This window comes from Suricata suricatta, chromosome 3 (assembly GCF_006229205.1).
Source record: "Suricata suricatta isolate VVHF042 chromosome 3, meerkat_22Aug2017_6uvM2_HiC, whole genome shotgun sequence".
Taxonomy (NCBI): domain Eukaryota; kingdom Metazoa; phylum Chordata; class Mammalia; order Carnivora; family Herpestidae; genus Suricata; species Suricata suricatta.
In genome coordinates this window covers 143,397,351-143,422,459 of record NC_043702.1, presented here as the reverse complement: position 1 = coordinate 143,422,459, position 25,109 = coordinate 143,397,351, and the positions used below count along the sequence as shown (strand labels likewise).

The 25,109-nt window shown below is 50.2% G+C and overlaps 1 protein-coding gene across 1 annotated transcript in view; it reads left to right on the top strand.

Moving 5' to 3' along the window:
* MAPKAPK2 (MAPK activated protein kinase 2) overlaps nt 1-24,573 on the top strand; it is a gene marked incomplete at its 5' end in the record, with an annotated part of 44,936 nt that extends 20,363 nt beyond the window's left edge. The window contains 9 exons of the mRNA XM_029933380.1: nt 19,112-19,251; nt 19,427-19,491; nt 19,764-19,843; nt 20,328-20,454; nt 21,073-21,148; nt 21,560-21,684; nt 21,988-22,073; nt 22,193-22,273; nt 22,903-24,573. Coding sequence (XP_029789240.1) covers nt 19,112-19,251; nt 19,427-19,491; nt 19,764-19,843; nt 20,328-20,454; nt 21,073-21,148; nt 21,560-21,684; nt 21,988-22,073; nt 22,193-22,273; nt 22,903-23,046 — 924 coding nt within the window. The remainder of the gene's footprint in view (nt 1-19,111; nt 19,252-19,426; nt 19,492-19,763; nt 19,844-20,327; nt 20,455-21,072; nt 21,149-21,559; nt 21,685-21,987; nt 22,074-22,192; nt 22,274-22,902) is intronic.
* Between the last annotated feature and the right edge of the window lie 536 nt (nt 24,574-25,109).

Genomic DNA, 25,109 nt, shown 5'->3' with positions numbered 1-25,109 from the left:
GTTTTTTGGTTTGTGAGGTAACGGCCTTTGGGTTGAGAAACACACCCTCCCCTTTAAGATCTGAAGCCAGAAGCACTGGGAAACCAGAGTGGATAAAGCAGGGAAAGAGGGGGCTGGTTATAGGTACTGAAATCTGGGACGGGCTCCCAGGGCCCCCCCTGTGCTTCTTCCAGGGAATCTACTTGGTCTGCTCAGGTCCCTGGGCTGTAGCCCTCCCTCTGTCACCGACCAACAGGGGAACCTTGGCAAATACCTCAAACCCTCGGCACCTTGGTTTCCATGTGCCTAAAATGAAGATCACATCAACTCCACCTGGGTTACGGATTTAAAGGCAACCTTATACACAGAAGCGCTCTGGAATACTGAAAAATTAAATACATTTTGAGGTTATATTACCTATGTAGGAAGAGTCATGTCAAAGAATAGAAATAGGAATCATGTCAAAGAATACAGAGTTACAGAAACCTTAGACCTCATGTAGGCTAGGTATGTGTTAGATTTTACAGGAGAGGAGACAGTGAAAGTGACTTGTCTATAGGTAGGTACTCAGCAGGCAATTGTAGAAGTGGGACTAGAACCAGGTCAGCCAGCCTTCTGCAGCATCCTTCTATTGCTTGGCAAACTCTAGGATGTGTCCTTGGTAGAGAGCCACAGAGCAGAGAAAACAAGCCACAGAAAATCTGACCGTCTTGTATGCAATCGGATTTAAAGTATATTCATGCCACTGAGACTAGGGGAGGGAGAATAATAGAGCAGATAATCTTGAAAGTATTGAAATTGAACTTTGCAAAATAGTCTTGAATTTTTTTCCTGTAGCAAACGTATCCCCTTATTTCTCTCGGGCTTCCATAACGTTCGGTGTCCCAGAGATCTACTGTGTGTCGGGGAGCGGGGTGCCCCCACTCCTTGATTCAGTGTTTGCTGTGGCTGCCCTACAAAGTGAGTAGTCCACATGCAGTGGGTTAAGAGCTAGTTTCTCTCTCTGGAGACACACTGATATGATCGTATGCTCCTTGCCTTTTGCCTGTAGGAGACTGGCTGGAGTGTGCCGACACTACTGCGGTATCTCTTATACCCTTGCAAACGTGGTTTGCACAGATGCAATGTATCATAGACCGTCAGAGCTGGAAAGCACATTAAGCATCTTCTAAACTAGTCCCCTGAGTTTCCAGGGGAAGGTACAAAGGGCAGAGAGGAGCAAGGACCTGTCTGGACCAGAAAGCCAGATAGTGGTGGAACTGGTCTCCTGGGGACAAGGACTTACGACAGGAAATGTCTGAGCGCCAACTCCACATGTGTCCCGTCTTAGCTGTGATCGTTTGTCCCCAGGTCAACCAGGCCTTTTGCAATTCTGCCCTCTGTGGGCCCCTGTCCTGGACAGAACGGTTCTTCTTCTTTCCCTTGCTGCTTCCCTTCTTCCCATGAGCCCCCAGCCACCTCTTTTTCCCTTATGATTCCTAGTGGCTGTTACTTTCTTCCTTCCTCCCCCACTTTTTATTATGAAACACTTTAGATATGCAACAAACTTGAAAGAACCGTACAGTGAACGCCCGTGAACCCAGCCCCCTAGGTTGTACCATTAACATTTTATTCTGCTCGTTTTCTCCTGTCTTTCACTGTTTTTCCATCTCTCCACCCATTTATGTCAGGGATGCATTTCTTTTTTTTTTTTTTAATTTTTTACTGTTTCTTTAATTTATTTTTAAGAGACAGAGAGAGGCAGCGCAAGCAGGGGAGGGTCAGAGAGAGAGGGAGATACAGAATCTGAAGCAGGCTCCAGGCTCTGAGCTGTCAGCACAGAGCTCAACGTGGGGCTTGAACTCACAGACTGTGAGATCATGACCTAAGCTAAAGCCGGCCGCTCAGGTCACTCAACCCGCTCAACCAGTTGAGCCACCCAGGCGCCGCGGGGATACATTTCATTAGTAAGTCGCAGACATCAGTACACTTCCCCCTAAATTTTTCTGCATATGTAGGCATTAGAGTTCTGTATTTGTACATGCATTTATCATTTTTGTTTTTTTGGCAGTAAAGTTTATGTAACGATGAAATGCTCAAATTTTAGATGTATCATTGGATGAGTTTTGGTAAATAGTTCCATCTGTGAATTCCATACCTCTTTCAAGATATAGAACAAACATTGTTTTAAGTTCACTTATTTATTTTGAGAGAGATGGGGAGAGAGGGAGGAGCGGAAGAGGGCAGAGAGAGGGAGAGAGAGAGAGAATCCCAAGCAGGCTCCACCCTGTCAACACAGAGGCCAGCACAGGGCTTGATCCCATGAACCATGAGAGGTCATGACCTGAGATGAAACAAGAGTTGGACACTTAACCGACTGAGCCACCATGCCCCCCAGAGCATTTTTATTACCTAACTAAGTTCCCTCATGCTCCTTCTCAATTCTGGTGTTTCTTCACCATAGGTTAGTTTTGCCTGTCTTGGGACATCATATGAACGGAATAATCGGTATGAAGTTTTTCCTGTAAAGTTCATCCGCATGGTTACCTGTGTGGGTAGTTTGTTCCTTTTTATAACTGAGTGGTGCTCTATTGTATGGCTAGCCTATAATTTGTCTATCCATTTTCCTGTTGATGGACATGCGGAGTGTGCCCAGTTTTTGACTATGACGAACAAAGCTCCCATGAACATGCTTGCACAAGTCTTTTTGTAGACATGATGTTTTCTTTTCTCTTGTGTCAATACCTAGGAGCGGGATTGCTGGGTCAAAGGAGGCTATTCCCTCTTGTTCTGGGCTCTGCCCTGCTCTCATTGTATTCTGCACCCGAGATTGTGAGTAGAGGAGAGCGCCGTATTGCTCATCCAGATTATTCTCTTCTCGGTGTAGGAATCCCCTGGGAGCCCACCTAATATTCAAGCGTCTGCTTAAATGTTTCCAGGGATGGGGAGCTTCATTCCTAGCAGGCCCCTGCCCTTATGAGACAGCTGCTTATTAATTTCTACCTTGGGGAACCACATAGCACACGTCTAATTTAGCCTCTTCTGGGTGGCAGCCCTATAGAATTTCAGGACTGCTATCACATCTCATCCCTCAGCTGCTCCTCCAGGGTTTCTCTTCGTCAGGCTCATTGTTCCGGTTGATTGTTCTCAGGTGACACGATTCTCAGACCTTTTACGGTCCAGTTGTCATCCTCTGGAAGTTTAATGCCCCCTTTAAGTGTGTTGCCCTGAGGGGAGCCCTGGATTCTAGATGTGGTCTGAGGTAAGGAGTGTTTCTGGATCTGAACTCCTGTCCTGTCTAGGTGCTAGATCCACTCATGAGCTGAAGGCAACATTCACTTCTTAGCAGCCCCATCATGGCGTTGGAGGAGATGAGTTAATGTTTGTAAAAATGACCAAAAATCTCAGATGGTATTAAGATAGTCTGTTTTAAGTCATCCAGAGCCTCGGATATTAATAGCGTTTGTTGCGTACCTTCCACTTGCCATCATCACATTTACCCTTTGCCGCCACCCTGTGAGGACGGTACCATTAAAAAGAACTTAACAAACTATTTGGCTTTAAACTGTGTTTGTCAGCTTTGTCACCATTAACATTTTCTTGGGGATTGTCTTGTGCTTCACAGGAATTTGAAGCATCGCTGGCTTCTAGCCACTTGCAATCCTATCCATTCCCCAGAAGCAGCAACAATAAAAAATGTCTCCAGGTATTTTCAGGTGTCCCCTGAGGGGGAAAATCATCTCAGGTTGAGAACCATTCTTAAGGCATAGAACTTGGCCACTGAAAAAAGTTTAAATAATGGTGCTCTTCCCAAAGAGTAACTGGGTGTTGTTCTTTAGTATGTATATTTCCATATTGTATCCTTTGTACAGGACAGTCCTTGCATTTGCAGATCTGGTGCACATGGATCTCCATTACTACTGAACTACTACTACTACTACTAGTTAACTGATACCAGTCCCCCAGTACACCACTTGCCATGGTGTATTAACTCTGAGTAGTTGCACAGAGCACAGACTTTGCTGTGAGCTCTTCAGCCCGCAAGTCACTATGTACAGAACAGATGTTTTTTATGATCAGCGACCAGTCACATCCCTTCATTCCGAATCTGTCAGCAGTGGTCACTTACTGTCCATCTGGTGTCACACACAGGGAAGTGTGCCGTTGTGTTGCCTCCTTGTCCCCTACTGATGAACTCGTGACATTTTACAAACATAAAGAATCCAAAGACTAACAAAGATGAAATTTCCACAAAGAATTGAAAAGTGGTAATGCTGGAAATGAAATTGGAGCTGGATGTAAATGCACTTACAGAATCAATAGGTGATTGTAGGGATGTCATGACTCTAGAGATGAAGTCAGAGGAACCCTGGAAGGCAAGCTCATCGATATGAGTGATTGTGACGAAAAGGATGAAGAAGTTCCAGAGGAAGTGACACTGGGGAAGAAACTCCACATTGAAGGCAATCTTGGAGATATTCTGTGACACTGAAATCACAGTGGATAACATGTTGAAAACCGACCCAAACTTTGAAAGGAGTGTGCCAGTTCACAAAGGCACAGAAAAGGTGCTCCTTCTAGAAAGCAAGCACTGTCTTGAATAAGTTTTTTTCACAAAGAAATTACATAGTCATTCTAATATTTATTACACTATACTAAACACCAGTGTTACTATTTTTTCCATTTCTCTATTCATTTAGAACCGACAGTAAGAGAATTCTTAATGTTTTGTCAAAAATTTCTAAAGGTCCTGGAACAATCTTAATTTTTTCCATTGATGATTAAGATTGTACGGTCATTTGTGTGGTTCTGTCTTACTGTGCAAAGCAAAAGCTGTCTATATTTAGAGAAGTGTGGGTAAATACACATGCGCATGTGCACATACACACACACATTTCTTTTGCTTTTTCTCTTTTGTTTTTTCAAAACATTTCAAAACAAAAATAGGATCAGACTACACGTATCAATTCATAGCTTGTTTTTTTTTTCATGGAAAATATCTTTTTGGAGAACTTCTGATCTCGGTATATCTGGATCTACCTCATTCTTTGTGATAATTGTGTATTATTTTACATATCATTATAGATGTCCAATAACTTATTTGACCAGTTTTCTGTTAATGGAGTTTAGCTTCTCTCCAGTTGTCTTTCCCCCATGTGAAATAATGCTGAGGTTGGTATATCTGGCTGATGCCATCACTAGCCCCATTGAATGGATGAGGACATTGGGGATAACCAGGTGCTTGGCTGGCTCAAGTCCGTAGAGTGCACGACTCTTGATCTCAGAGTTGTGAGTTTGGGCCCCACAATGGGGGTAGAGATTACGTAAAAATGAAATCTTTAAAAATAAACAAACAAAAAGAATGTGAAATAACTGCCCAAGTTCAGGCAACTACTATGCTTAGAGCTAGCATTTGAACTTGGGACCGTCCAGATCCAGGTCCTTGCACTTTTAACTACAGTGCTTTACAGATTCTCTTCTCTTTTCTTAGAGGTAGCTTTTAACAACACAGCAGCAGCCCAGTAGCAAAAAACAAGAGAGTTTATTGAGCAAGACACAATTCCAGTTGCAAATGCATTATTATTCCAATTAACTAAACAACAACCCTACGAGGTAGATAGTTATTGTATCTACTGACAAAGGTTAGAACTAGCTAATGCAGGAGCTGCGTGTCCCCTTGGGAAGCCTGACTTCCGAGCCATTGCTGTCACTCCTCATGTTATAAGGATCTGACTTGAAAAAGGTCCCTGTACTCCATGCTATGGGAGATGCCTTTTTTTAAACCCCCGACATAGGACTTTGCTTGGGCCCATGTGTTCACCTATTGTGATCATTTAGAAATGTGTTACCTGGCACACCTCCAGCTTTTGGTCACCTACAAGTTTGATGAGCCTGCCGTGACTCTGTCTTCATGGAGCTTGTTGGTAAAATACTAGGCAAAGCCACAGATGGCATTTCTTAGTTTGTCGCTGGACATGTTCTTTGTGTTTACCTAAAAAGCAAGTGTTTATTAAGTACAGCCATAATGCCATGTACTGGGCCTCGGGTTTGAAGTCAAAAGTGAACATGATCTAAGTTAACAGTGTGTGTCAACTAAGCTTCAAAAAAATGGTGAATAAGATACAGTCTCAGCCTTTAAGAGGCACAAGATCTACACAGCAGGGAAAGGAATGGTCTTGTAAATAACACTAGTGAGTGTACAAATAGGAGTTTACCAAGAGTCTTGTGAGAGCAGAGAGGAAAGAGGGGCCAACTCTGCCTGGAGGACACAAGGAAGCATCACAGAGGAGATGACACGGCGTTGGTGCTTCAAGGATACAGACATGGAGGCCTGGAGGACAGTCAAGTTCAGGGGCACTCAAGCAGAAAGAATGTGTTGAGGGGGAGGATAGAGATACTGGGGGTAGGAGCCAGGAAGACCAGGCTAAGGAATTTGGGTTTTGTCCCGTAAGCCAATAAACATGTTTGAGGAAGACAGTGCCCTACTCCTGTTTGCCTTTCAGAGGTTGACGTGGAATGTACTGGAACAGATGAAGGCTACCATCTAGAATTCAGTTAGAAGGCACGCAAGAGAAAAGGGAACCAAGCAAGGGGCAACAAGAGTGGAAGAGAGAAGATGGATTTTTTTGGAGATCTTTCCAAAGACAAAATCAGATTGGTTCTGTGGTGAAGACTGAGAGGCTGAGGACAACTACTTCAAGATTTATATCTGGGAGCCTGGCTCCATGTGATGTCATTGTCATTTACGGAGGACGAGGAGCAAGTCAGAGGGGGTGCTGAGTTCAGTTGGGTGCACATTCAGCCTGCCCCAGGTCCATTAAATAGGACTTTGTCATTGGTCACTTAGAGCAGCGCTCTGTCCTCTTACCCTTTGTTTCTTTGTCACGTCAAAGGTCCAGCGAGGGACTGTTCGTATACTTTATAGAAGTCAAGGCCTACTGCATCCGGCATTCCTTGGCCTCTAGTTTAGTAACTCTGCTAGAAAAGGTATTGAGATGAGTTGTGTCACAGCCTCCCAGGGAACCCAGGCTGGGCTGTAGCGGTTGCCCTTCAGAGTCCGTTCTGAGCTTCACCAGAGACCAAAGTGACATTAGGCAGCCCCTCTTAATAACCATTCTATTTATGTATCATTTCTTTTTTCCTTGATAGTCTGTGAGCTCCTTAAATCCCGGAGCGTTTAGCGCGGTGCCTGGAGCATGGCAATCAGTGAGAGAATGAAAGTTGCTGCCATCTCCTCCCTGGGGACCCCCGTGATTACCAGTGCTGGTTCTGGAAGCACACCTCCAGACCGTCTCTGCATCCCGCGGCGTGTCTTCTGAGATTGGCCTCATGTCACTGCATCATCCCTGGGTGCTTATAGGTTGGTTCTTGGTCTAGCTTCCATTTGAGGCTTCCCTTCAGTGTGTGTCAAGATCTGGCCTGTCTGAAGAACTTTCTTCTTGATTTAAAAAAAAACAAAAGAATATTTTGGAGATGAACATTCCCACATCGTCTGTCATTTTTATAGCTTAGAGCCTCAACCGCCACGAGGGGACCTCGTCCTCCCTGGGTTTTCTTATAGCTTTGCACGTAGGATGAAGACAGCCTCCAGTAGTCCTTGTGTTTTCGCAAGCCTGCTCGCTCCATGAGCCCACACTGCTCTCTTGGGGTCTGCCCTGTCTTCAGTATCCGAGCTCATAGGGCCTCCCTGCGCTGTGCAGACTTAACCATCAGTGGCTGCTTCCTCTTCATTTTCTTTCTCAGGGATTATTATGCTTTACATGCTCAGAATCTACCTTCGGAGGGACCGGACCTTAACTTTCAAAATGCATTCCCCTGTGGGACCTCTGCTCCTTCTGCTACCTTGTGTCAACATCAAAATACTGGTTTTCTGCAAGTCTACGCTAAACAATTGTTTTTGTGCCTGGGTTCTTTCTTCCCTCCTTTGAACTCTAAGATGACAAGGTTACTTCCTCCCAATGTGGTCTTCTTGTTGTTACTGTTTGTGCTAAGATGTTTTGTTGTCCCTACATAATTCACTAGACTTTGCTTCCTGGTCAGAGTCTGAAGGAGCATTTCCCTTCCTTGCACTTCCGGCTGTGTGACAGGTGAACTCTTTAGAAAGGCATGGCAAGAATTTCTCAGTTGCCATGCTCTTAGCGGAAAAAAAACAACAAACGAACAAAAATCTCATTCTCTGTCAGATGCCCTCGTGTTCACGTTGGATGACGCGCACTCTGTCTTGTGTCTGGAGCATTTTGCTAATGGGAGAGTGGTTCATACCTTCCACCAGCTATTCTCGCCTACGTTACCATGGGCATTGCTTAACCTCTGGTTCCTTTGCTTTCTCTCCTCACTCTCCTGTCCTAGGCATGTCTTTAGGTATGTGGAATCAGGGGCGCCTAGGTGGCTAGTCGGTTAAGTGGCTGACTTCGGCCCAGGTCATGATCTCACGGTTCGTGGGTTCAAGCCCCACATCAGGCTCTGTGCTGACAGCTCAGAGCCTGGAGCCTGTTTTGGATTCTGTGTCTCCCTCTCTCTCTGTCCCTGTCCTGTTCACTCTCTGTCTGTCTCTCTCTCAAAATAAAATAAAGCCATAAAAAATTTTTTAAAATAGGTTAAGTGGAATTGTTTCAGGGATTGTGTGTGTGTGTGTGTGTGTGTGTGTGTGTGTGTGTGTGAGAGAGAGAGAGAGAGAGAGATCTGTAGGACCCTTCTCTTCTTCCATTTTCTGTCTCAACTCTCCACCTCCCATTAGATCTCTCGATGAAGGTGTACATGCCATGAACTCATTCCACTTAACAAGACTGTTGACAGTGACCTGGCACTTACCACTTCTAATTAAGAATTTGAATTTGCTTTGTCAGTTGCTTGGGGTTAAGTTGCTGGAGGCTACAGAGGCCAGAAGCAGTGCTGCTGACCTCCTTCCATCTTATTTTCTTTTGATAATTTGTCCATCTCTGTGGGTTTTTTAAAATATTTTATTTATTTTTAATACAGAGAGAGACAGAGCATGAGAGGGGGAGGGGCAGAGAGAGAAGGAGGCACAGAACCGGAAGCAGGCTCCAGGCTCTGAGCTAGCTGTTAGCACAGAGCCTGACGCGGGGCTCGAACCCATGAACGTGAGATCTGACCTGAGCCGAAGCCAGAGGCTTAACCGACTGAGCCACCCAGGCGCCCCTCTATGGGTTTTTTAATAGTCATATCTAGCCACTACAAAGAACATGGCATTTTCTTCTTCCTGCCTCTCACATTTTGGCTTCAGTCTGGCTGGCACGTTTAGCATATTTCCTTCCCACCACTGTCTGCCTCATATGCAGGGAAAGATGCCTTGTGTCCAGTTGTGAGCCGCGGGCTGTAGAGCTGTCCTGATATGCAGCCGCCTTTTCATTGAATCAGCAAAGCAGACGTGTCTCTTCTGCACCACTTTGCGCTGGGTCGGGCAGCGGCAGGGATGAATGCCCTGCGAACAGGGCGGGGAAGGGGGCCAGGGCAACAGTAAACTAATATCAGCATCTCAGGGTTTGCTTGTCAGAGCCCCGCTTGTCATGAAAATAAGAACCTGGAACTTGGTGTCTGAACTGGGTCTGTGTCTTGGCTCTGGCGGTTACTGGCTGTGCTTCCTCAGCACGTTGCTTCACCAGGACCTGGTCGCCATACCTGTACACAGACTCGGCAACGGACTGTGCTCCAGAGCGCTGTAAGGAGGCTTAGCTGTAACGTGTTTTCTAAATATAAAGTACACCTGACACATGGTTGGTGTGGTATACATGAACATTCCTCTTTCTCTTTCAAGATCATGAACATCTGCTGGAAGAAACAGAAATATGTGTGTCCCCCAGTCTGTCAGTTTCCTATTTAAGACCCAAGAGTGCTTGACATCCCACTGTGCATGGTGCTCATTTCTGCAGAAGTCAGCCATGGTTAGGTCTGGGCCTCAGCCTGCTCTTTGTCACATTTTGGTCATGCTCTTCAGGAAGACATTAGGCCTTTACATCAGCTGGGTCGCGCTCGTACACAGAGCTGTGGCAGGCCCTGCTTCCGCCCGCGGCCAGTGTGGGACCTCCTGCATCTGGGCCCCTGCCTCTGGGGCACATGTAGCGGGGTCAGTGTCTGAGGCGGGGGGTCAAGTAAGAACTGAGGCATACTGCACCTTAGACTCTAAACCCCTTGGCTTGATTTTTAAAGAGAAAATACATGTAGAGATCCAGATACTACAGAAAGACATAAAGTGGAAATGAAGGGCACCTGGGTGGATCGGTCCGTTAAGCATGTGATTTCAGCTCTGGTCACGATCTCACATTTCTTAAGTGCCAGCCCCGCATCGGGCTCTGTGCCTGCTTGGGATTCTCTCTCTTTCTCTGTCTCTCCCTCTCTCTCTCTGCCCCTTCCCTGCTCTCTTTCTCTCAAAAAAAAAAAAAAAAACTAAAAAAATAAAGTGGAAATGAAAAGGGAAAACACAAAAGACACAAGTGTCTCTGTAGAACCTTCTCCCTGGTGGTCAACACTCTTAACATGATTTGGGATAAATAGCTCCAGAAGAATTGTAAGCATCCATAAGCCCGTATCTCCCCTCCACCTTAAAAAAACAAAACAATAACAAAACCACCCAAATGGTATTATATCTTCTATTCAGATTTTTTTTTGGACGTTTAAAAAACGGGTGCCTGGTAGCTCAGTCAGTTAAGCATCCGACTTCGGCTCAGGTCATGATCTCATGGTTCGTGGGTTAGAGCCCCGTGACAGCCAGCTCAGAGCCTGGAGCCTGCTTCCGATTTTATGTCTCCCTCTCTCTCTACCCCTCCCCACTTGTGCTCTGTCTCAAAAATAAATTAAAAAAAAAGTTAAAAAAAAAAAACACACAAAAGAAGAAAGTGTTACCTTTATCACCACCATTTAGAGATAACTGTTAATTAACCTTTGGTGTGTTTGCTTATTGTCTTCATGAATATACTTTAAAAGTTACTTAAGTAATGCCAATGAAAGTCCACTAAACATGGGCGCCTGGGTGGCTCAGTCAGTTGAGCATCTGGCTTTGGCTCAGGTCATGATCTCACAGTCCGTGGGTTCGAGCCTCGCGTCAGGCTCTGTACTGACAGCTAGCTCAGAGCCTGGAGCCTGTCTTCAGATTCTGTGTTTCCCTCTCTCTCTGTCTGACCCTCCCCTTCTCACGCTGTCTCTTCCTGTCTCAAAAATAAATTAAAAAAAAATTTTTTTTTAAAGTCCACTGAAAAGACTAGGATGGTAACGGGAAGGCCCAAGTGTCGCCCTGTTCTGTGTCTGCCCCCCACCCCGCCCATTTATCAATGCCCTCTTCTCTCCACGGTGGCGTGCGCAGCCCTGCCTCTCTCCCTCACAGCCTCTACACTCTGCCGTCTATCTGACCAGCTCTGAAGTGCTGGACATAGTTGTTACCAGTTTGGGGGCCATTAAAATGCTTTAGAAACATATTTGTAGGATGATTTCCTAGCTGGGCAATTACTTCGTCCAAGGTTTGAACATTTACAATTTTGATAGTTATGGCCAAATTCCTCTAAACTATATACTAGTTTTATGTCCCTACGGAGCGTGTGATTGCCCTTTCCTCTCAAATCCTGGCATAAACCCAGGAGTTTTGTTTTGTTTTTGGTCAAACATTAAAACGTTTTTGCCATTCTGGTGAAATTACTATCTTGTTTCTGTAAGCATTTCTCATTTCATGAGTCGCAGGAAGAAATCTCTCACTTGGCCATCTGGGCTCCTTTGTCTTTGAACTGCCTGCTTTTATCCTTTGGCTGTTTTTATATTGGACTGTTAATCTTTTACAATTGATTGGCCAGAGTATAAGTTAGCCTTTTATCCGTCATGTGTTGCAAGTATATTTTTTTAAATTGTCATTTATAGTGTGCCTTTTAAGGTTCTTGCCTTTTTGTTGGACCTTGATCCTTCATGGCTCCCTCAGGAAGGTCCTGGACAGAGAGAACAGGACACACAGGAAAGGTCCAGCTAGCCTTTTGGGCCACGTAGTGTGGTTCTTTCACACCTTTTAGTCCTGGATTCCCCATTAGAAGTGTTAGCTTTGGTTTGGGGGAGGATTTTTCCCTGTCACAATAACGGAAGTTAGTAACAAATAGCCACTTTTACTTCCCAGCCAAATGTTTGGGAATGTGTGGGCCAACAGGAGACCCAGATGCCGTTACTTCTGAGTATCTTTTATGTCAGTAACCTTCTAAGACTTAAAAACTCTATTAGATTTCTCCTTAGATCATTTTCTAGGGCAAGGCCATCACTAGCTCCTCACTGCAGAAGTTCTAGAAGAAGGCACACTCCCCACCCCATGCCGCCATAGATTTAGAGGAAAATCATTTCAACCAAGACTTCCTGGGTGTCGTCTCGTATGTTCCTGAGCGGGGCTAGATGGAGAGAGGCAAGTGACCATCGTGGCGGGGCCGGGATTGAGAGGGAGTCTCCCTCACCACCACTGCTGGTTTCTGACAGCACCTCGGCACCCCGTTTTGTTCTTTTGTAGCACAAATCACAAGATGTAATTAAAAACAATTTTTATTAACTTTTTCATTGTGTATCTCCTGCATTCAAATGAAGGTTGCACAGCCTTATTTGCCGTGTTCTCTGGCACATCCCAGCACTGCCCAAACCGTGTGACGCATCCTCGGCACTGCAGATGTTGGCCGCGATGGCATTCTGGGGGGGGCGAGCTCACGTGCCACGCTGTCTCCTCCCTGTTTCCCTTTCTGGCTCCGGGTCCAGGGATGAGGGCTTCGAAAGGCCCGAACAGAGGGAACATGGTGTGAGGACAGTGTGTCCTGGTCCTGTGGCCCCACGTCCTCCTCACACCTCCCTTTTCCACTGGCACGGGGCTCTGGGGTCCAGTTCTGCGGGCTTCAGGCTGGAAGGAGAGGTGCCCAGAGCATCGAGCTGACGCAGAGGCTCCCCAGCCGGGGAGCTGGACGGCCAGGTCAGGGCACAGTGTAGCCACAGAGGACAGAGGACAGAGGACGATGGGAGGGGCAGAGCTACAGTTGTCAGTGTCGGGGAGAGGGCTGTGGGCCCCCACCCACGGCAGCCTGCACCTGCTGGCGTGAGCCGCCTTCCCCCTTCCAGGGATGTGGGGAGGCCGGTCGCCTGGCCAGCAGGCCTCTGATTTGCAGATGGAGAGCTCAGCTTCTTTCTTTGCCTCTTAAAAAGTACAGATGCTCCTGGTAATTCACCTAGAAAATAATGATTTAAGAAGGAAAATTAAGTTACTGCAATCCTCCTCTTCAGATAGACTTATTATTAGCATTTTACTGAGTATGAATGCCCTTCCTTTTATTTTATTATGTAAATAAACATATGGGTAATTGGGCTTTGTAGCTTGCTTTTTTCGCTTACTATCAGGTACTTTCTGGGAGCAAATTTAAGGAAGCTAAGACTGGGATTTGTGCTTCAAAGAAAGAAAAAAACAGAGCGCCACTGACACCAGTGACAGTGGCCAACAGTGACTTGAGAGCCTAACACCCAGGAAGCCCTTACCGATGAAACATTCTGTTCCAACGTTGCAGTCGTGATTATAGATTGTATGGTAAATGCACTTTTAAGAAAAACAAAAAGCAACTTTGCTTATTGCTGGGCTTCGGTTAGCTGTTTCTGGTTGACGTGACTGACTTGGGACATACCTGAAGGCTCCTCCGGGAGAGTAGCTTCGGGTACAGTTCTCAAAGTGGGATTTCAGGATCAAGGGTTTGTACGTTCAGGCACATCTACATTTTCAGCCCTCACCTTTGGCGTTGATATCACGGTCAGTCTTGGCAGATTTTGTGCCTTTGCCCCTGGAAAAGTGAGAACAGGCACCGCATTCCAACCCTGCCTCAGGCAAAGGCTGGGGAACCTTACACTGACTGCGCAGCTTCTCTGAGCCTGAGTCTCTCATCTGTCAAGTGGGACGTGTTCTCCCAGCTGGGTATGAGGGTCCCATGTTCGGAGTACCGAGCACCCACTTAGCACAGAGCCCCACGGAGGACAGGAGCTCCCTTCCCCTGCTCCTGGGATCCTGCTCTCCGGGACTCACAGCAGCAGCCCCCCTGCCCACAGTCTCTTCTCTCCCTCGGTGCCACGGAGCACCCCACCCAGCTCAGCACGCTCCTGTAGTCCTGGAGGGGGTTTGGTGCAGGACCCACAGGGTCTTTTCCTTGACCTCCTGCTGCGAGCGCCGGAGGAGGTCTGGTTTTAACGACACACCACACACTGACAGCACACTCAGTGCCTGACTCAGACTTTCGCATCACTCTTGGCTCCCGGTCAGTCTTGGGAAGGGATGTCTGCCTTCTCTCATTTCGGGTGCACCCCGCCCCCAGCTGTCCAGTCTAGGTGGTGTAGGGAGAGAGAGGGAGAGCTCAGAGCTGGGATGCCAAGGACTGCATTCCTTCCAGTGTTCTGTGTCCCTCTCTACCAGTGCCTGGAGCTGTTAATACCACCTGCAACAAGGTGGGCATGAGCGGGATCCCAGTCGCCCTGAGTGGGAAGTGGTGGCAGAACAGTTAGGAGCAAACACGAATGCACTGCTCACTGTGCATCCTGCACTTAGTAATTACACACATTACCTCATTTAATGTAGGCAAGTACTGTTCTTACCCTGTTTTAAGGCACAAAGGAATTAAAAACTTCCACAAGGCCACACACCTGGCAAATGTTAGAACCCGTGAAGGGGATGATCTCTTGGGGCCTGTAGCTCGTTCCTTCCCGTCCCGTCCTCGTACCTGCTTTGCTGGCGAGCCGTGCTTCCTTCAGGCTCTGGGCTCTGTTACTTCCCATTTCTCTGGCTCAGCCAGGTTTAGGATGCTGACCACTCCTGAGTCTCTTCCTGAGGCCCCACCATGGAAGACCTGGTGGAGGGGAGATCAGGGACCACAAACAACCAGCACCAGGGGCCCTATTCCTCTTCCCATCAGCTTCCAGCAAACTGAGGCGTGGAACAGGATTTGGGGGAAGCTCCCACGTTCCCTCATCGCCACTGTCATCCTAGAGGTCCCTCCCCAGGCAGCGGGCTCTGTGGCCTTGTCCCTGGCCCTTGCCACACTTGGTAGGTGGCCTTGTCTATTGCATTGCAGTCAAGCACGTGCAACAGTTAACCTTTTCTACAGTGCAAGAGAATTTCAGACCCAGCGTGTGGGGTGGGGGGAGACAAGTCACAGCATTCGCTCCATGCTTAGCGTGGGCTTAAAATATTTCACAAACCCTTCCAGGCTTTTTGTGTGGTGGCTCTTTGGTGGGAAGACCTTTCCTTCCTTCCTTCCTCCAGTCTGATCTGGAGCCCTGAGAGCTGTAGACCTGGGCCCTTTGGCCTCTACTGTCTTTGTCTGTGCCAGCGGAGTAAGCCTTTCCTAGGTGACTCTTTTGGCTTCTGGATGAACCTGTTGGTGGCCCCTGGCATCACCACAGGAATTCTGTGTCTCTCTCTGTCTCTTCTCTGGCCAGGCGCTCAGGCACCCCCTCATCCCCCACCAGCCCTGCCACTGTTCTTTTCTTAGCTCTGTACTCCAGATTAGCACATTCTTGATACCTCCCTCCTGGCTCTCCGCACCACACAGCTGTCTGCAAAGCCTCTTGGCTCTTCAGGCTTCTTCCCCATGACATCAGCCCCCCTGCCTGCCTGACCCAGTTGAAGGTTGCCTTCATTGCTTGAGTTGGTTTTCATATCCATTCAGGGATTTCTGAGAAACACGTACCTGGACGCCAGTCACCAGTCTCCATGGGAAATTCTTATGTTTCTTTGAGAATTTAAAAATACTACCCTTTCCGGTTTATGTCTTTCACTAAATCTAATCCCGCTTTACCGATGAGGAAACCCCTTTCAGAGAGGGAGGCTGGCTTAGCGGACCAGAGCGAGGAAGCACAGAGCTGGAGTGTGAGGCGTGGCAGGTCCACTAGGCGAAGCGTTGTGTGCAAGCCTGGAAGTGGGATGTGAGCGCAGGCCTTCTGACTACCAATTCTCCTCTGCCACGTGGTCTAGCCTGTCTGAGGTTGGAGCGCCAGCTCTGAGTTCAAGGGGCACCGGGGGACGCACGCGCACTTGGGTTTTGCATCGGTGTGTCTTCACTCAGCACAGCTCTGGCTGGTCGGAGCACAGAGCTGGTTTCCAGGTTGTGGCCACTGGACACGACCTGCAGTCGTGCTGGTGACCTGCCCTGGTCACATCAGCCGGCTCCAGCCTCTACTCAGAGGTGATGGACGGAGACCCAGTGCTGTGACCTTTGTGCTGCTGGTTTACAGTGGTGAGTGCCCATCAGATAACAAAGTACTCTTGGAGGTATCATTTCATCAGATGCTTGCTTACAATGCTCTGTGAGGAAGGAGGCCAGTTAGGCGTTACCCCCTCACTTACAGATGCAGAACAGGCTTAGAAAGATAAAGACCTCTCCAAAGTAATGCAACCAGAAACCGACAAATTCCAGACCCATACCCAAGCCCTTCCTGATTAAATCCATGACCTCAAGTTGCCTCTGAGTAAATCTGTCAACTTTGCTTCTTCCTCTCTGGGCCTCGTAGTCATCTATGTACCTGTAGGGGGCGAGAGAGGTCATTGGGCTGTTCTGAGAACTTTTGCTCCTGAACCATTTGAATTTGTCACCCATATAGCACATTATCTCACTGGATCATCAGTATTTTCTGTGTCTATGTCCCCTAGTATCCCAATTCCCCACGTCCCAGCCTGAATTCCTTCCAGTTGGGACTCTTCTGTTACATCTTGATGGCCCACCAAAAAGTGCTTGTTGAGTTTAATGATATGCAAATGAAATTGATCAGTACCTCCTCCTCCTGCTTTTCTTAGAGCATGGGGAAGGAAAGTAAACTTTTTTCCTCGTCCATCCAAATGAATAAAATTGAAGGTGGCACGACTCAGAACATGTGCAGTGTTCCCAGATGGCCACAAGGTGGCAGTGTGACCTCACAGGAACTTTGCCTCCTGCTTGCTCCTGAGGAGACTGAACTATGTGGGCACCTATTTGGGGACTGCCTCTGCAGTTTTCTGTCAGGAACTGACAAGTCTCAGGCTCCAGCTGTCCTTTTAAAGCTTCGTGTCATGGAAAAGGCTGGGGCTTTAGAACCCACCAGGCTTAGATTCCAACCCTGGCACTCCCTTTCCCTAGGAACTTAGCCCTGGACACACTAATTCTCTGAGTCTCAGTGTCCTGATCCCATAAAACGGCAGTTGCATCTTGTGGGGACGAGCCCTGGGTGTTGTATGTAAGCAATGAATCTGGGAATCTACCCCCGAAACCAGGAGCACACTATACACACAGCATGTTAGTCAACTTAACAATGACAATCAATTATATTTTTTAAAAAATGGCAGTTGCACAGTTAGAAAAAGCCTATTACATCTTGGACCGTAGCATGATGAGTTCTAGTTTTATAGTTGGAAATTCCTGTATTTGCCTTTCACTGCCCTCTGTAATCTGGCTTCATCCCCACCATCCAATCTTTCTTTGCAAACCTCGTGCACTTTCCAGCAGGTCTCTGAACCTTTTGGGCTGTGTCTCCCCCTTGACTCCAACTCCACTGCCTCCCAGTCAGTGCCCCAATCCCTACTCTCTTCCCTGCCCGGATGCCCTCCCTTCTGCCTACCATTTCCTTCTTTGCCTCTAGGCCTCTTAAATGTCCTGTGTAGGGCTAATCTTGACTTCCCACAGAGATAGTAAGTCTGTCCAGGTCTTAATTATTTTGGCATCTGTGGTGTGCATGGAGCAGTCACTCTGTAATGAAAGTGCTCTGGTTACTGGGCACATACCAGGCACCCTGCTAGGCGCTTTGCAGCATTGTTTCATTTAAAAAAAAATTTATGTTTATTTATTGTGAGGGAGAGAAAGACAAAGCACAAGCGGGGGGCAGAGAGAGACACACATAGAATGCAAAGCAGGCTCCAAGCTCTGAGCTGCCAGCACAAAGCCCGATACGGGGCTTGAACTCATGAACCACAAGGTCATGACCTGAGACAAAATCAGATGCTTAACCGACTGAGTCACCCAGGCGCCCTAGGATTGTTTCATTTAATCCTTACAACTCTATCCCCATCTTGCTGAGGAATAGATTAGGGTGCTGTTGGCTCTGAGCAATTAAAAAAAACTACTAAAAGCAGTTAAATAGTAAGGAAAGATTCTTATCTTACCACAAACAAGTCCTAAGGGCTGGCTGTCGGTGTCAGCAAGGATGCAGGCCGGGGCGCCTCTCCTAGTTGCTTCCTCAGTGCATTGACTTATCCTCTAAGGCTGGTCTTCTGCGTGGCAGCAAAGTGGCTCTCACAGTTCCAGGTACCGTAAGCGGGAAAGATGGTGTCGGCTCCTTGTGCTCCCTTTAAAAGGCCTCCAGAGGATTTTTTACAAATCTCATCTTGGCTTAGGCTCGTTCCCAAGCTCCCAAGCCGGTCCCTAGTAAAGGGCTAGGAATCAATGAGACTGGCTTGGATTAGTCAAGAGGCCGCCCCTGAGGCCTGGGAGGGAACCAGGTTCCACGAGTGCCCCTGGCCACCTGGCCCATGGATGAAGGCACGGGAAGGAGGCTCATGAGTCTAGGAATGTGCTCAAGGTTGCAAACGTAGCAAGAAGCAGCATTCGAACACCTCAGGCTGACCCCGTAGAAGGCTGTCAGTTGGCTGAACGAAGTAAATCACAGCGGTTGAAAGCACACTCCTCGGGATTTGCTGTGCTGGGTTTTGAGGGATCTTGGGAGGTACCTTTTCTTACCGATTCTGGAGTCTCTCCTTTCTCCAGGCCCCTCTCTGTGATTGTATTCATTTCCCTCCACCTGTCTCTCTCCTCATGCCTCCTTTACCCCCTATCTTCCAGTGCCTGACTGCTGCCTGCCTTCTAGAAAAGACTCCATGCCCATAGCTAGGAAGAACCCACCTAGATAAAGTGGTCCAAGGACTGATTTCAGTGTAGTTGTCAAAGCCACATGGAGGTCACCTTAAGGTTTCTTTCAGAGCAAATGCAGGAGCTGCAAAGCTCAGGACTTAGGGGGAGGGGCCAGAGAAAATGGCACGGGAGCTGGCAGAGGACCAGCAATAGCAGGGAGTTCACGGTGTACCAGCGTGGATGTCAGTGGGCACCGGGGCCAGGGCCTTGGAACAGGCCTGCACGGGGCGGCAGCCAGCTGTCCGCCTGCAGAGACAGTGCGGTGACTCAGGTGTGGCTTGCAGATGCTTCAGGACTGCCCCAAGGCCCGCCGGGAGGTCGAGCTGCACTGGAGGGCCTCCCAGTGCCCACATATTGTGCGGATCGTCGACGTCTACGAGAACCTGTATGCGGGGAGAAAGTGCCTGCTGATCGTCATGGAGTGGTACGCAGCCTGGCCTGTCCCCGCCCCCCGCCCGAGGCCCCTCACCCTCCAGGGACTGCTCAGGCCTGTGCCCCACAGCCTCAGACATAAATGCTCGATTTATTTATTTCAGCACGCAGTGGGGAGGGGTGGTGGGATGTTGTGCCCGTCAGATCTGACTGTGGCCTTGTTTCAGTCTGGATGGTGGAGAGCTCTTCAGCCGAATCCAGGACCGAGGAGACCAGGCATTCACTGAAAGAGGTAGAAAGGGTCTGTTGTGGGGACGGGCGTTGGCAGGCAGGGGTGTGGGAAGGGGGCCTCTGCAGCGCCTGCTGTCTGTGAGAGATGCCATGGCCCGTGGCCAGGGCTGGCATCCGCAGCTGAAACATGACAGCCCCCCCGTTTCCTGGTTTCTAGGGTGGGTGGTGGATGTAGGGAGCCTGGGGCTGCCCCATGGGAGGACTAAGGTGCTGGGTTATCAAACCTAACAACGCATCTTGTGACCTTTCTCTCTCCCACCTCGCACGCTGCAGAAGCGTCAGAAATCATGAAGAGCATCGGTGAGGCCATCCAGTATTTGCACTCAATCAACATTGCCCATCGGGATGTCAAGGTACCAGCTGTTTATTGCAGCCCCTCCCCCTGACTGAGGTGTCATGGAGCGCCATGGCTGTGGGACCATGGTGACCCTAGGAAGGTTTCCTCCAGTGTCCTTCTGCCTTGCTGCCTGGTTCCTGAGGGCAGAGTGGGACAAGGTGCCATTCTCTGCCCCATGGGGCCTGCCCTCTCTGCGCAGACCCCCAGACTTAAGAGCAAAGCCTCCTGTGGCTGCGCCCAGCGCTGCGGGCCTCCTCAGTCAGCACCTCACACTCACACCTTTGGTTTCTGTGTACCCGTGGTGTTTGCTGGCGGTTGTCTGCATTAGTCTCCTGTCTCCAAGCACAGACACCCGGCCACGTGTAGCCGACGCTCCTCCTGGCGTGCCGATCACAGGGGACAAGTGGTTGGTGAATGGATGAGGGAAGACAGGAATCATCACCCTCTGATTCCCAGAAGCTCAGCAGAGTTGCTACTTCTCCGTCTCTCTCTCTCTGCAGCCCGAGAACCTCCTCTACACCTCCAAAAGGCCCAACGCCATTCTGAAACTCACCGATTTTGGTTTTGCCAAGGAAACCACCAGTCACAACTCTCTGACCACTCCTTGTTATACGCCGTACTATGTAGGTAAGTCCCGAGGAGGTCTGGGGTGCGCATCTGTCCCCAGAGCTTTTCTCACACCCGCCCTACAGCTCTGGGTGCCACTGGTCCTGGGAGAGTTATGTCTGCTGACCCTTTCTGGAGCCGGTTCCAATGTCCCCTGACCACAAGTAGGGCTCGTCAGAGTGAAGCTGGGGTTGAGGCATTAGAGGAAATTACCCGAGGTTAGAGGCAGGATTTTGTGGTCATGTGCAGTTTCCCCAAGAAGATCAGTCCTTGTCCTCAGATTCCCAGTGCATTCTGGGACACAGTTTGGTTCCGGGGCCCCAGCTGACTGGCACAGAATAAACTCCCCAAACGCACTTGTTGAATTAATTGGACAGCATGGGTTGGCAAGGCTCTTTAGTTCAGGAATCGTTTCTGTCTCGAGACTCCAGCCCCAGGGTTCCCTTGGAGGAGGGTCTGCTCCCCCTCCCCCCCGAATCCCTGCGCAGGGTGATGGCTGCTCCCCTCTCCCCTCCCCCAGCTCCAGGACCATCATGGGGGGCCGAAGGGTTGGGAGGGAGAGCATGTTCCGCAGAGAAGTGGGGAGATAGCACAGTGGTCCAAGGGCCAGACCCACCCACTGGGACGTTTGATTTGCAGCTCCGGAAGTGCTGGGTCCAGAGAAGTATGACAAGTCCTGTGACATGTGGTCCTTGGGTGTCATCATGTACATCCTGTGAGTGTGCCAGGGAGGGCATGGGGGGAGGCGGGGCTGGGCTCGGCTGGGGCAGAGGGTGGAAGGAGGCCTCTGGGAGAAGAGGAAGGAATGAAGGTTAGCATCCCCTTCTGGATGAGGGCGGGGGGTCCCCGGGAGTCCCCTGCATGTCCCCTCCTCTCAATGCGTATTGGATTCTGGTCGCTAAGTAGTGGGTATAAACTAGCTAAATGAGCAGGAAAAAGCATGGTTTAGTTACTTGCTATGTTGGATTTCTGGGCCCTGTTCTTGACTTCGCATATTGTGCCTGAATCAGTGAGTTTCAATTTCACTGTGACCCTGACAAGAAGCAGCCTGATTCTCAGTCAGTTCCTGGTGCAAGGCCCCCACGTAACACCAGCGCTGTCTCTCTCTTCCTACTTGGTCGTTTAGGCTGTGTGGGTATCCTCCCTTCTACTCCAATCACGGCCTTGCCATCTCTCCGGGCATGAAGAGTCGCATCCGAATGGGCCAGTATGAATTTCCCAACCCAGAGTGGTCCGAAGTATCAGAGGAAGGTAAGGCCCCAGGCGAGCATGTGTGCGTGTGCACACGCAGGCGTCGGCTCGGGGGGTGGTGTGGCGGTGGGTCCGTACCGGTGCTCGCACCTGTGTGCAGGGCCTGGCGCAGGGCCAGGGCTTGGGGGCTGCGTATAACCTATCAAGCAGCACAGCCCGATGGTCCTCAGAGCTAGCGCCTGGGCCGGTCTGCCTGCATGCAGCACCCCACTCCCAAATCTGGGTTTGCCTTGCAAACTTGGGGAAGAAGCAGAAGAGGGAGAGTGGCCCCTGAACTGTCTCTGTCCCCTGCCCCACCCCCAGTGAAGATGCTTATCCGGAACCTGCTGAAAACAGAGCCCACTCAGAGAATGACCATCACGGAGTTTATGAACCACCCCTGGATCATGGTAAGGGTGGTAGAGGCCGGAGAGACCTGGGTCCATAGGAACCATCCCTCAGGGTGAGGGCTCAGCCGCCACTGTGCCCCACCCCAGGCTGCCACTTGAACCCCTTTTCTCCCCATCAGCAATCAACAAAGGTCCCTCAGACCCCACTGCACACCAGCCGGGTCCTGAAGGAGGACAAGGAGCGGTGGGAGGATGTCAAGGTGAGGGAACCACTGGCTGGGGGCTCGGGGAGGCGGCCTGCCAGAGGTGCCCAGGTGGGGGAGGGGTTCCAGCGGGCTGCCAGGGGCGAGGGGAGGCAGCGGCCAGGGGTGCCCAGGTTGGGGAGGGGTGCCGGCCGGCTGCCAGGGGCAAGGGGAGGCGGCTCCCCAGGGGTGCCCAGGTGGGGGAGGGGTACCAGCGGGCTGTGAGGGGCTCAGGGGTGCCCAGGTGGGGGGTGCTGGCCCGGGGGGTTTGGGACTGCCTTCACCCCCTCCCCCACCCCCCAGGGATCTGTTTCAACAAGAACGGTGACTCAGCCACTTCCCTGACCAGGCTGTGGGCTGAGGACTCAACCTCTATTCCCTCTAAGCCCATGGTTCACTAAAGGGACCCGAAAGGTCCTGCGGCTGGTGACGGGCTGGAGCTGACCTGACCTGACTCCTGGTCCAGTGCTCTTTCTGTGGGAGGGCTCTGGGAGAGAAGCAGTGTGCCGGGGCCAGGCCTGCTGCCAGCCCTGGACCCACTAACTAAGCAGCCTGTCCTCCTGCTCCCATGCCCTGTTGCCTTCACCCCGCCCTTGTGTCTCTTACCTCCCATGTCTCTCCCTCGGTGAAACCCTCCCTCTCCCCAGGAGGAGATGACCAGTGCCTTGGCCACAATGCGTGTTGACTACGAGCAGATCAAGATAAAAAAGATCGAAGACGCATCCAATCCTCTCCTTCTGAAGAGGCGGAAGAAAGCTCGGGCCCTGGAGGCCGCGGCCCTCGCTCACTGAGCCCCTGAGCCCACCCCGCTCCACTGGAGGACAAGCAATAACTCTCGACCTGGATATATTTTTTAAACGAAGAGACACAGAACTGTCCCATTTCCACCTCCCCTCCTGCTTGGCGGCATGGAGCCCGGAGCCCCATCAGAGGCTGAATCCCGCCTTTGGTTCCGAACGGCCACCTCAGAGAGGGGGAGGCTGGGAGGTTGGGGGCGGCATGGAGAGAAGGGAGCAAGATGCTCTTGAACCCGTGCTCATTTTGCAATTTTATGAGTAATTTGACTTAGGATTTTTATGAACCTTCTTTTACTGTTCTTTCCCCCACTCTGCCTCTTCCCCAAACCCCCTTCCTCTCTGGACGTGCAAGGGTTTGGGGCTTGTTAAAGGGTATTTGTGGAAACTGTTACAGGGAGTGTCCCTGTGTGGTCCCACTGCCCACTCTTTCCCCACTGCAGCCTGAGGCCCCACTGGCCAAGGCATTCTGGGAGCTCAAGGCCATGGGGGGCTGGGGCTGGGGTGTCACCCACCTATACTGGAGCCCTCAGACGTCACCAGTGTGCCAGACGGACAGAGGCGAGTGTGACTGTGTGTGTGTGTGTGTGTGTATGCGTGCGTGCGTGTTCTCGGATCTGTGTCTGGGACTGCATGTGAGGGGCCAGGGGGAGGCAGGGCTGCAGAGGTAGGGGCCTGCTGTGGCTCATGGACCTTCGCCCTCCCTGGGCCTGTCATGCCCATGTTGGGTCTGCCAAAGTGCCTGAGAAGCCGATCCAGATTCAGGGCCAGGCCCCCCGTGGCCTGCCCGCTAGCCAGCCTGGGAGGCAGAGAGGAGTGACTTCCGCACTGGCACAGCAATCAGGAAGACTGGACCGCCCCCCTCCTGCCCCCCTGCCCCCCACTCTGCTTGTTCCCGTCCTCTGAGGCGCTTAGCTACCAAGTGGCCTCTCCACGTCTCCTTCCTGCCATTCTTAACCCATTCTCGGTGATTTTTCCTACATTTTTAGCCACTTCTTTAACAGGCCTCCTCTCTGCTCACGTGGGTGAGCCTGGGCAGTCTAAAAGTGATACCAAGCTTCTGCATTTTGCTGTCTCTCTCCTGGGCTCTGGAGGCCTTGGCGGGCTGCCCCACGTGGGCCAAGGCAGCATCACTTACGTGCGCCGTTGCATTGGAGGAGGAGTCTTCACACCAAAGATGTCCCAACTCTGCCCCTTCCCCATTCACCCCTTCACCCCAACCCCAAACAGCTCAGCTCCATGTATCCAGGCCAGTGAGGGGAGGGTGAGGAGGGCCCTTCCCCAGTATTAATGAGCAACCTGGGGAGAAGTCCTGTGTGCCATGGTCTTCTGGGGGCAGGAATACTTCAGCTTTCATCTCCCTCGGGGGCAGAACGGTGGAGAAGTCTGGACACAGGGGAAAGGCTCGGGGGGCCTGCAGTGCCTCCCTGTCTCTGATGGTGTGTCCAGCACTCAGATTGTTGTAAACTATTGATGTTTTGTATAAGCGAAATTGTCTTTACTAAACAGATTTAATAGTTGAAAGGTTTTCTTGCTCTTCCTTCACGGGACTCAGCCTTTCTACCTCCCATTTCTCTTCCTCTCACACATGAGAGAGTGGTTCTGCATGTCGAGAGGGCAGAGTCTGGGTGTCCTGGCAGGGGAGAGGATGGGAGGGCCTCCCGGCTGAGTGGGAGCCAGCCCCTGCGGTGCCCAGGGTCCAGCCAGGCATTGTGGCCTGGCTGGACCCTGGCATTGGGGCCTGAATGCTGCCGTCCTTCGTAGCAGCTTTGGGTGGCAACGGGGTGGGGAGCCCATGCTCTTTTGTCAAATACCAAATCAGGAGACTAGCTGCTTCTCAGTACGTGATTCTTTGACCTATTTAGCCACAGCCAGGTGCTGGCCTCCTCAGCCTGAGGGGTCCTGCGGCCTGGGATTCCAGGAACTTGGTTCAAACCCTGGGAGAGACGAGGGAGCAGGTTGGTGTAGTTCCTGAAAGTTCCAGGAGGGGGCAGTAGGAGTTAGGCTTAAACCTCTGTGTTCATATGACCCATTTCCCCCAATTCACAGATGAGAATGGC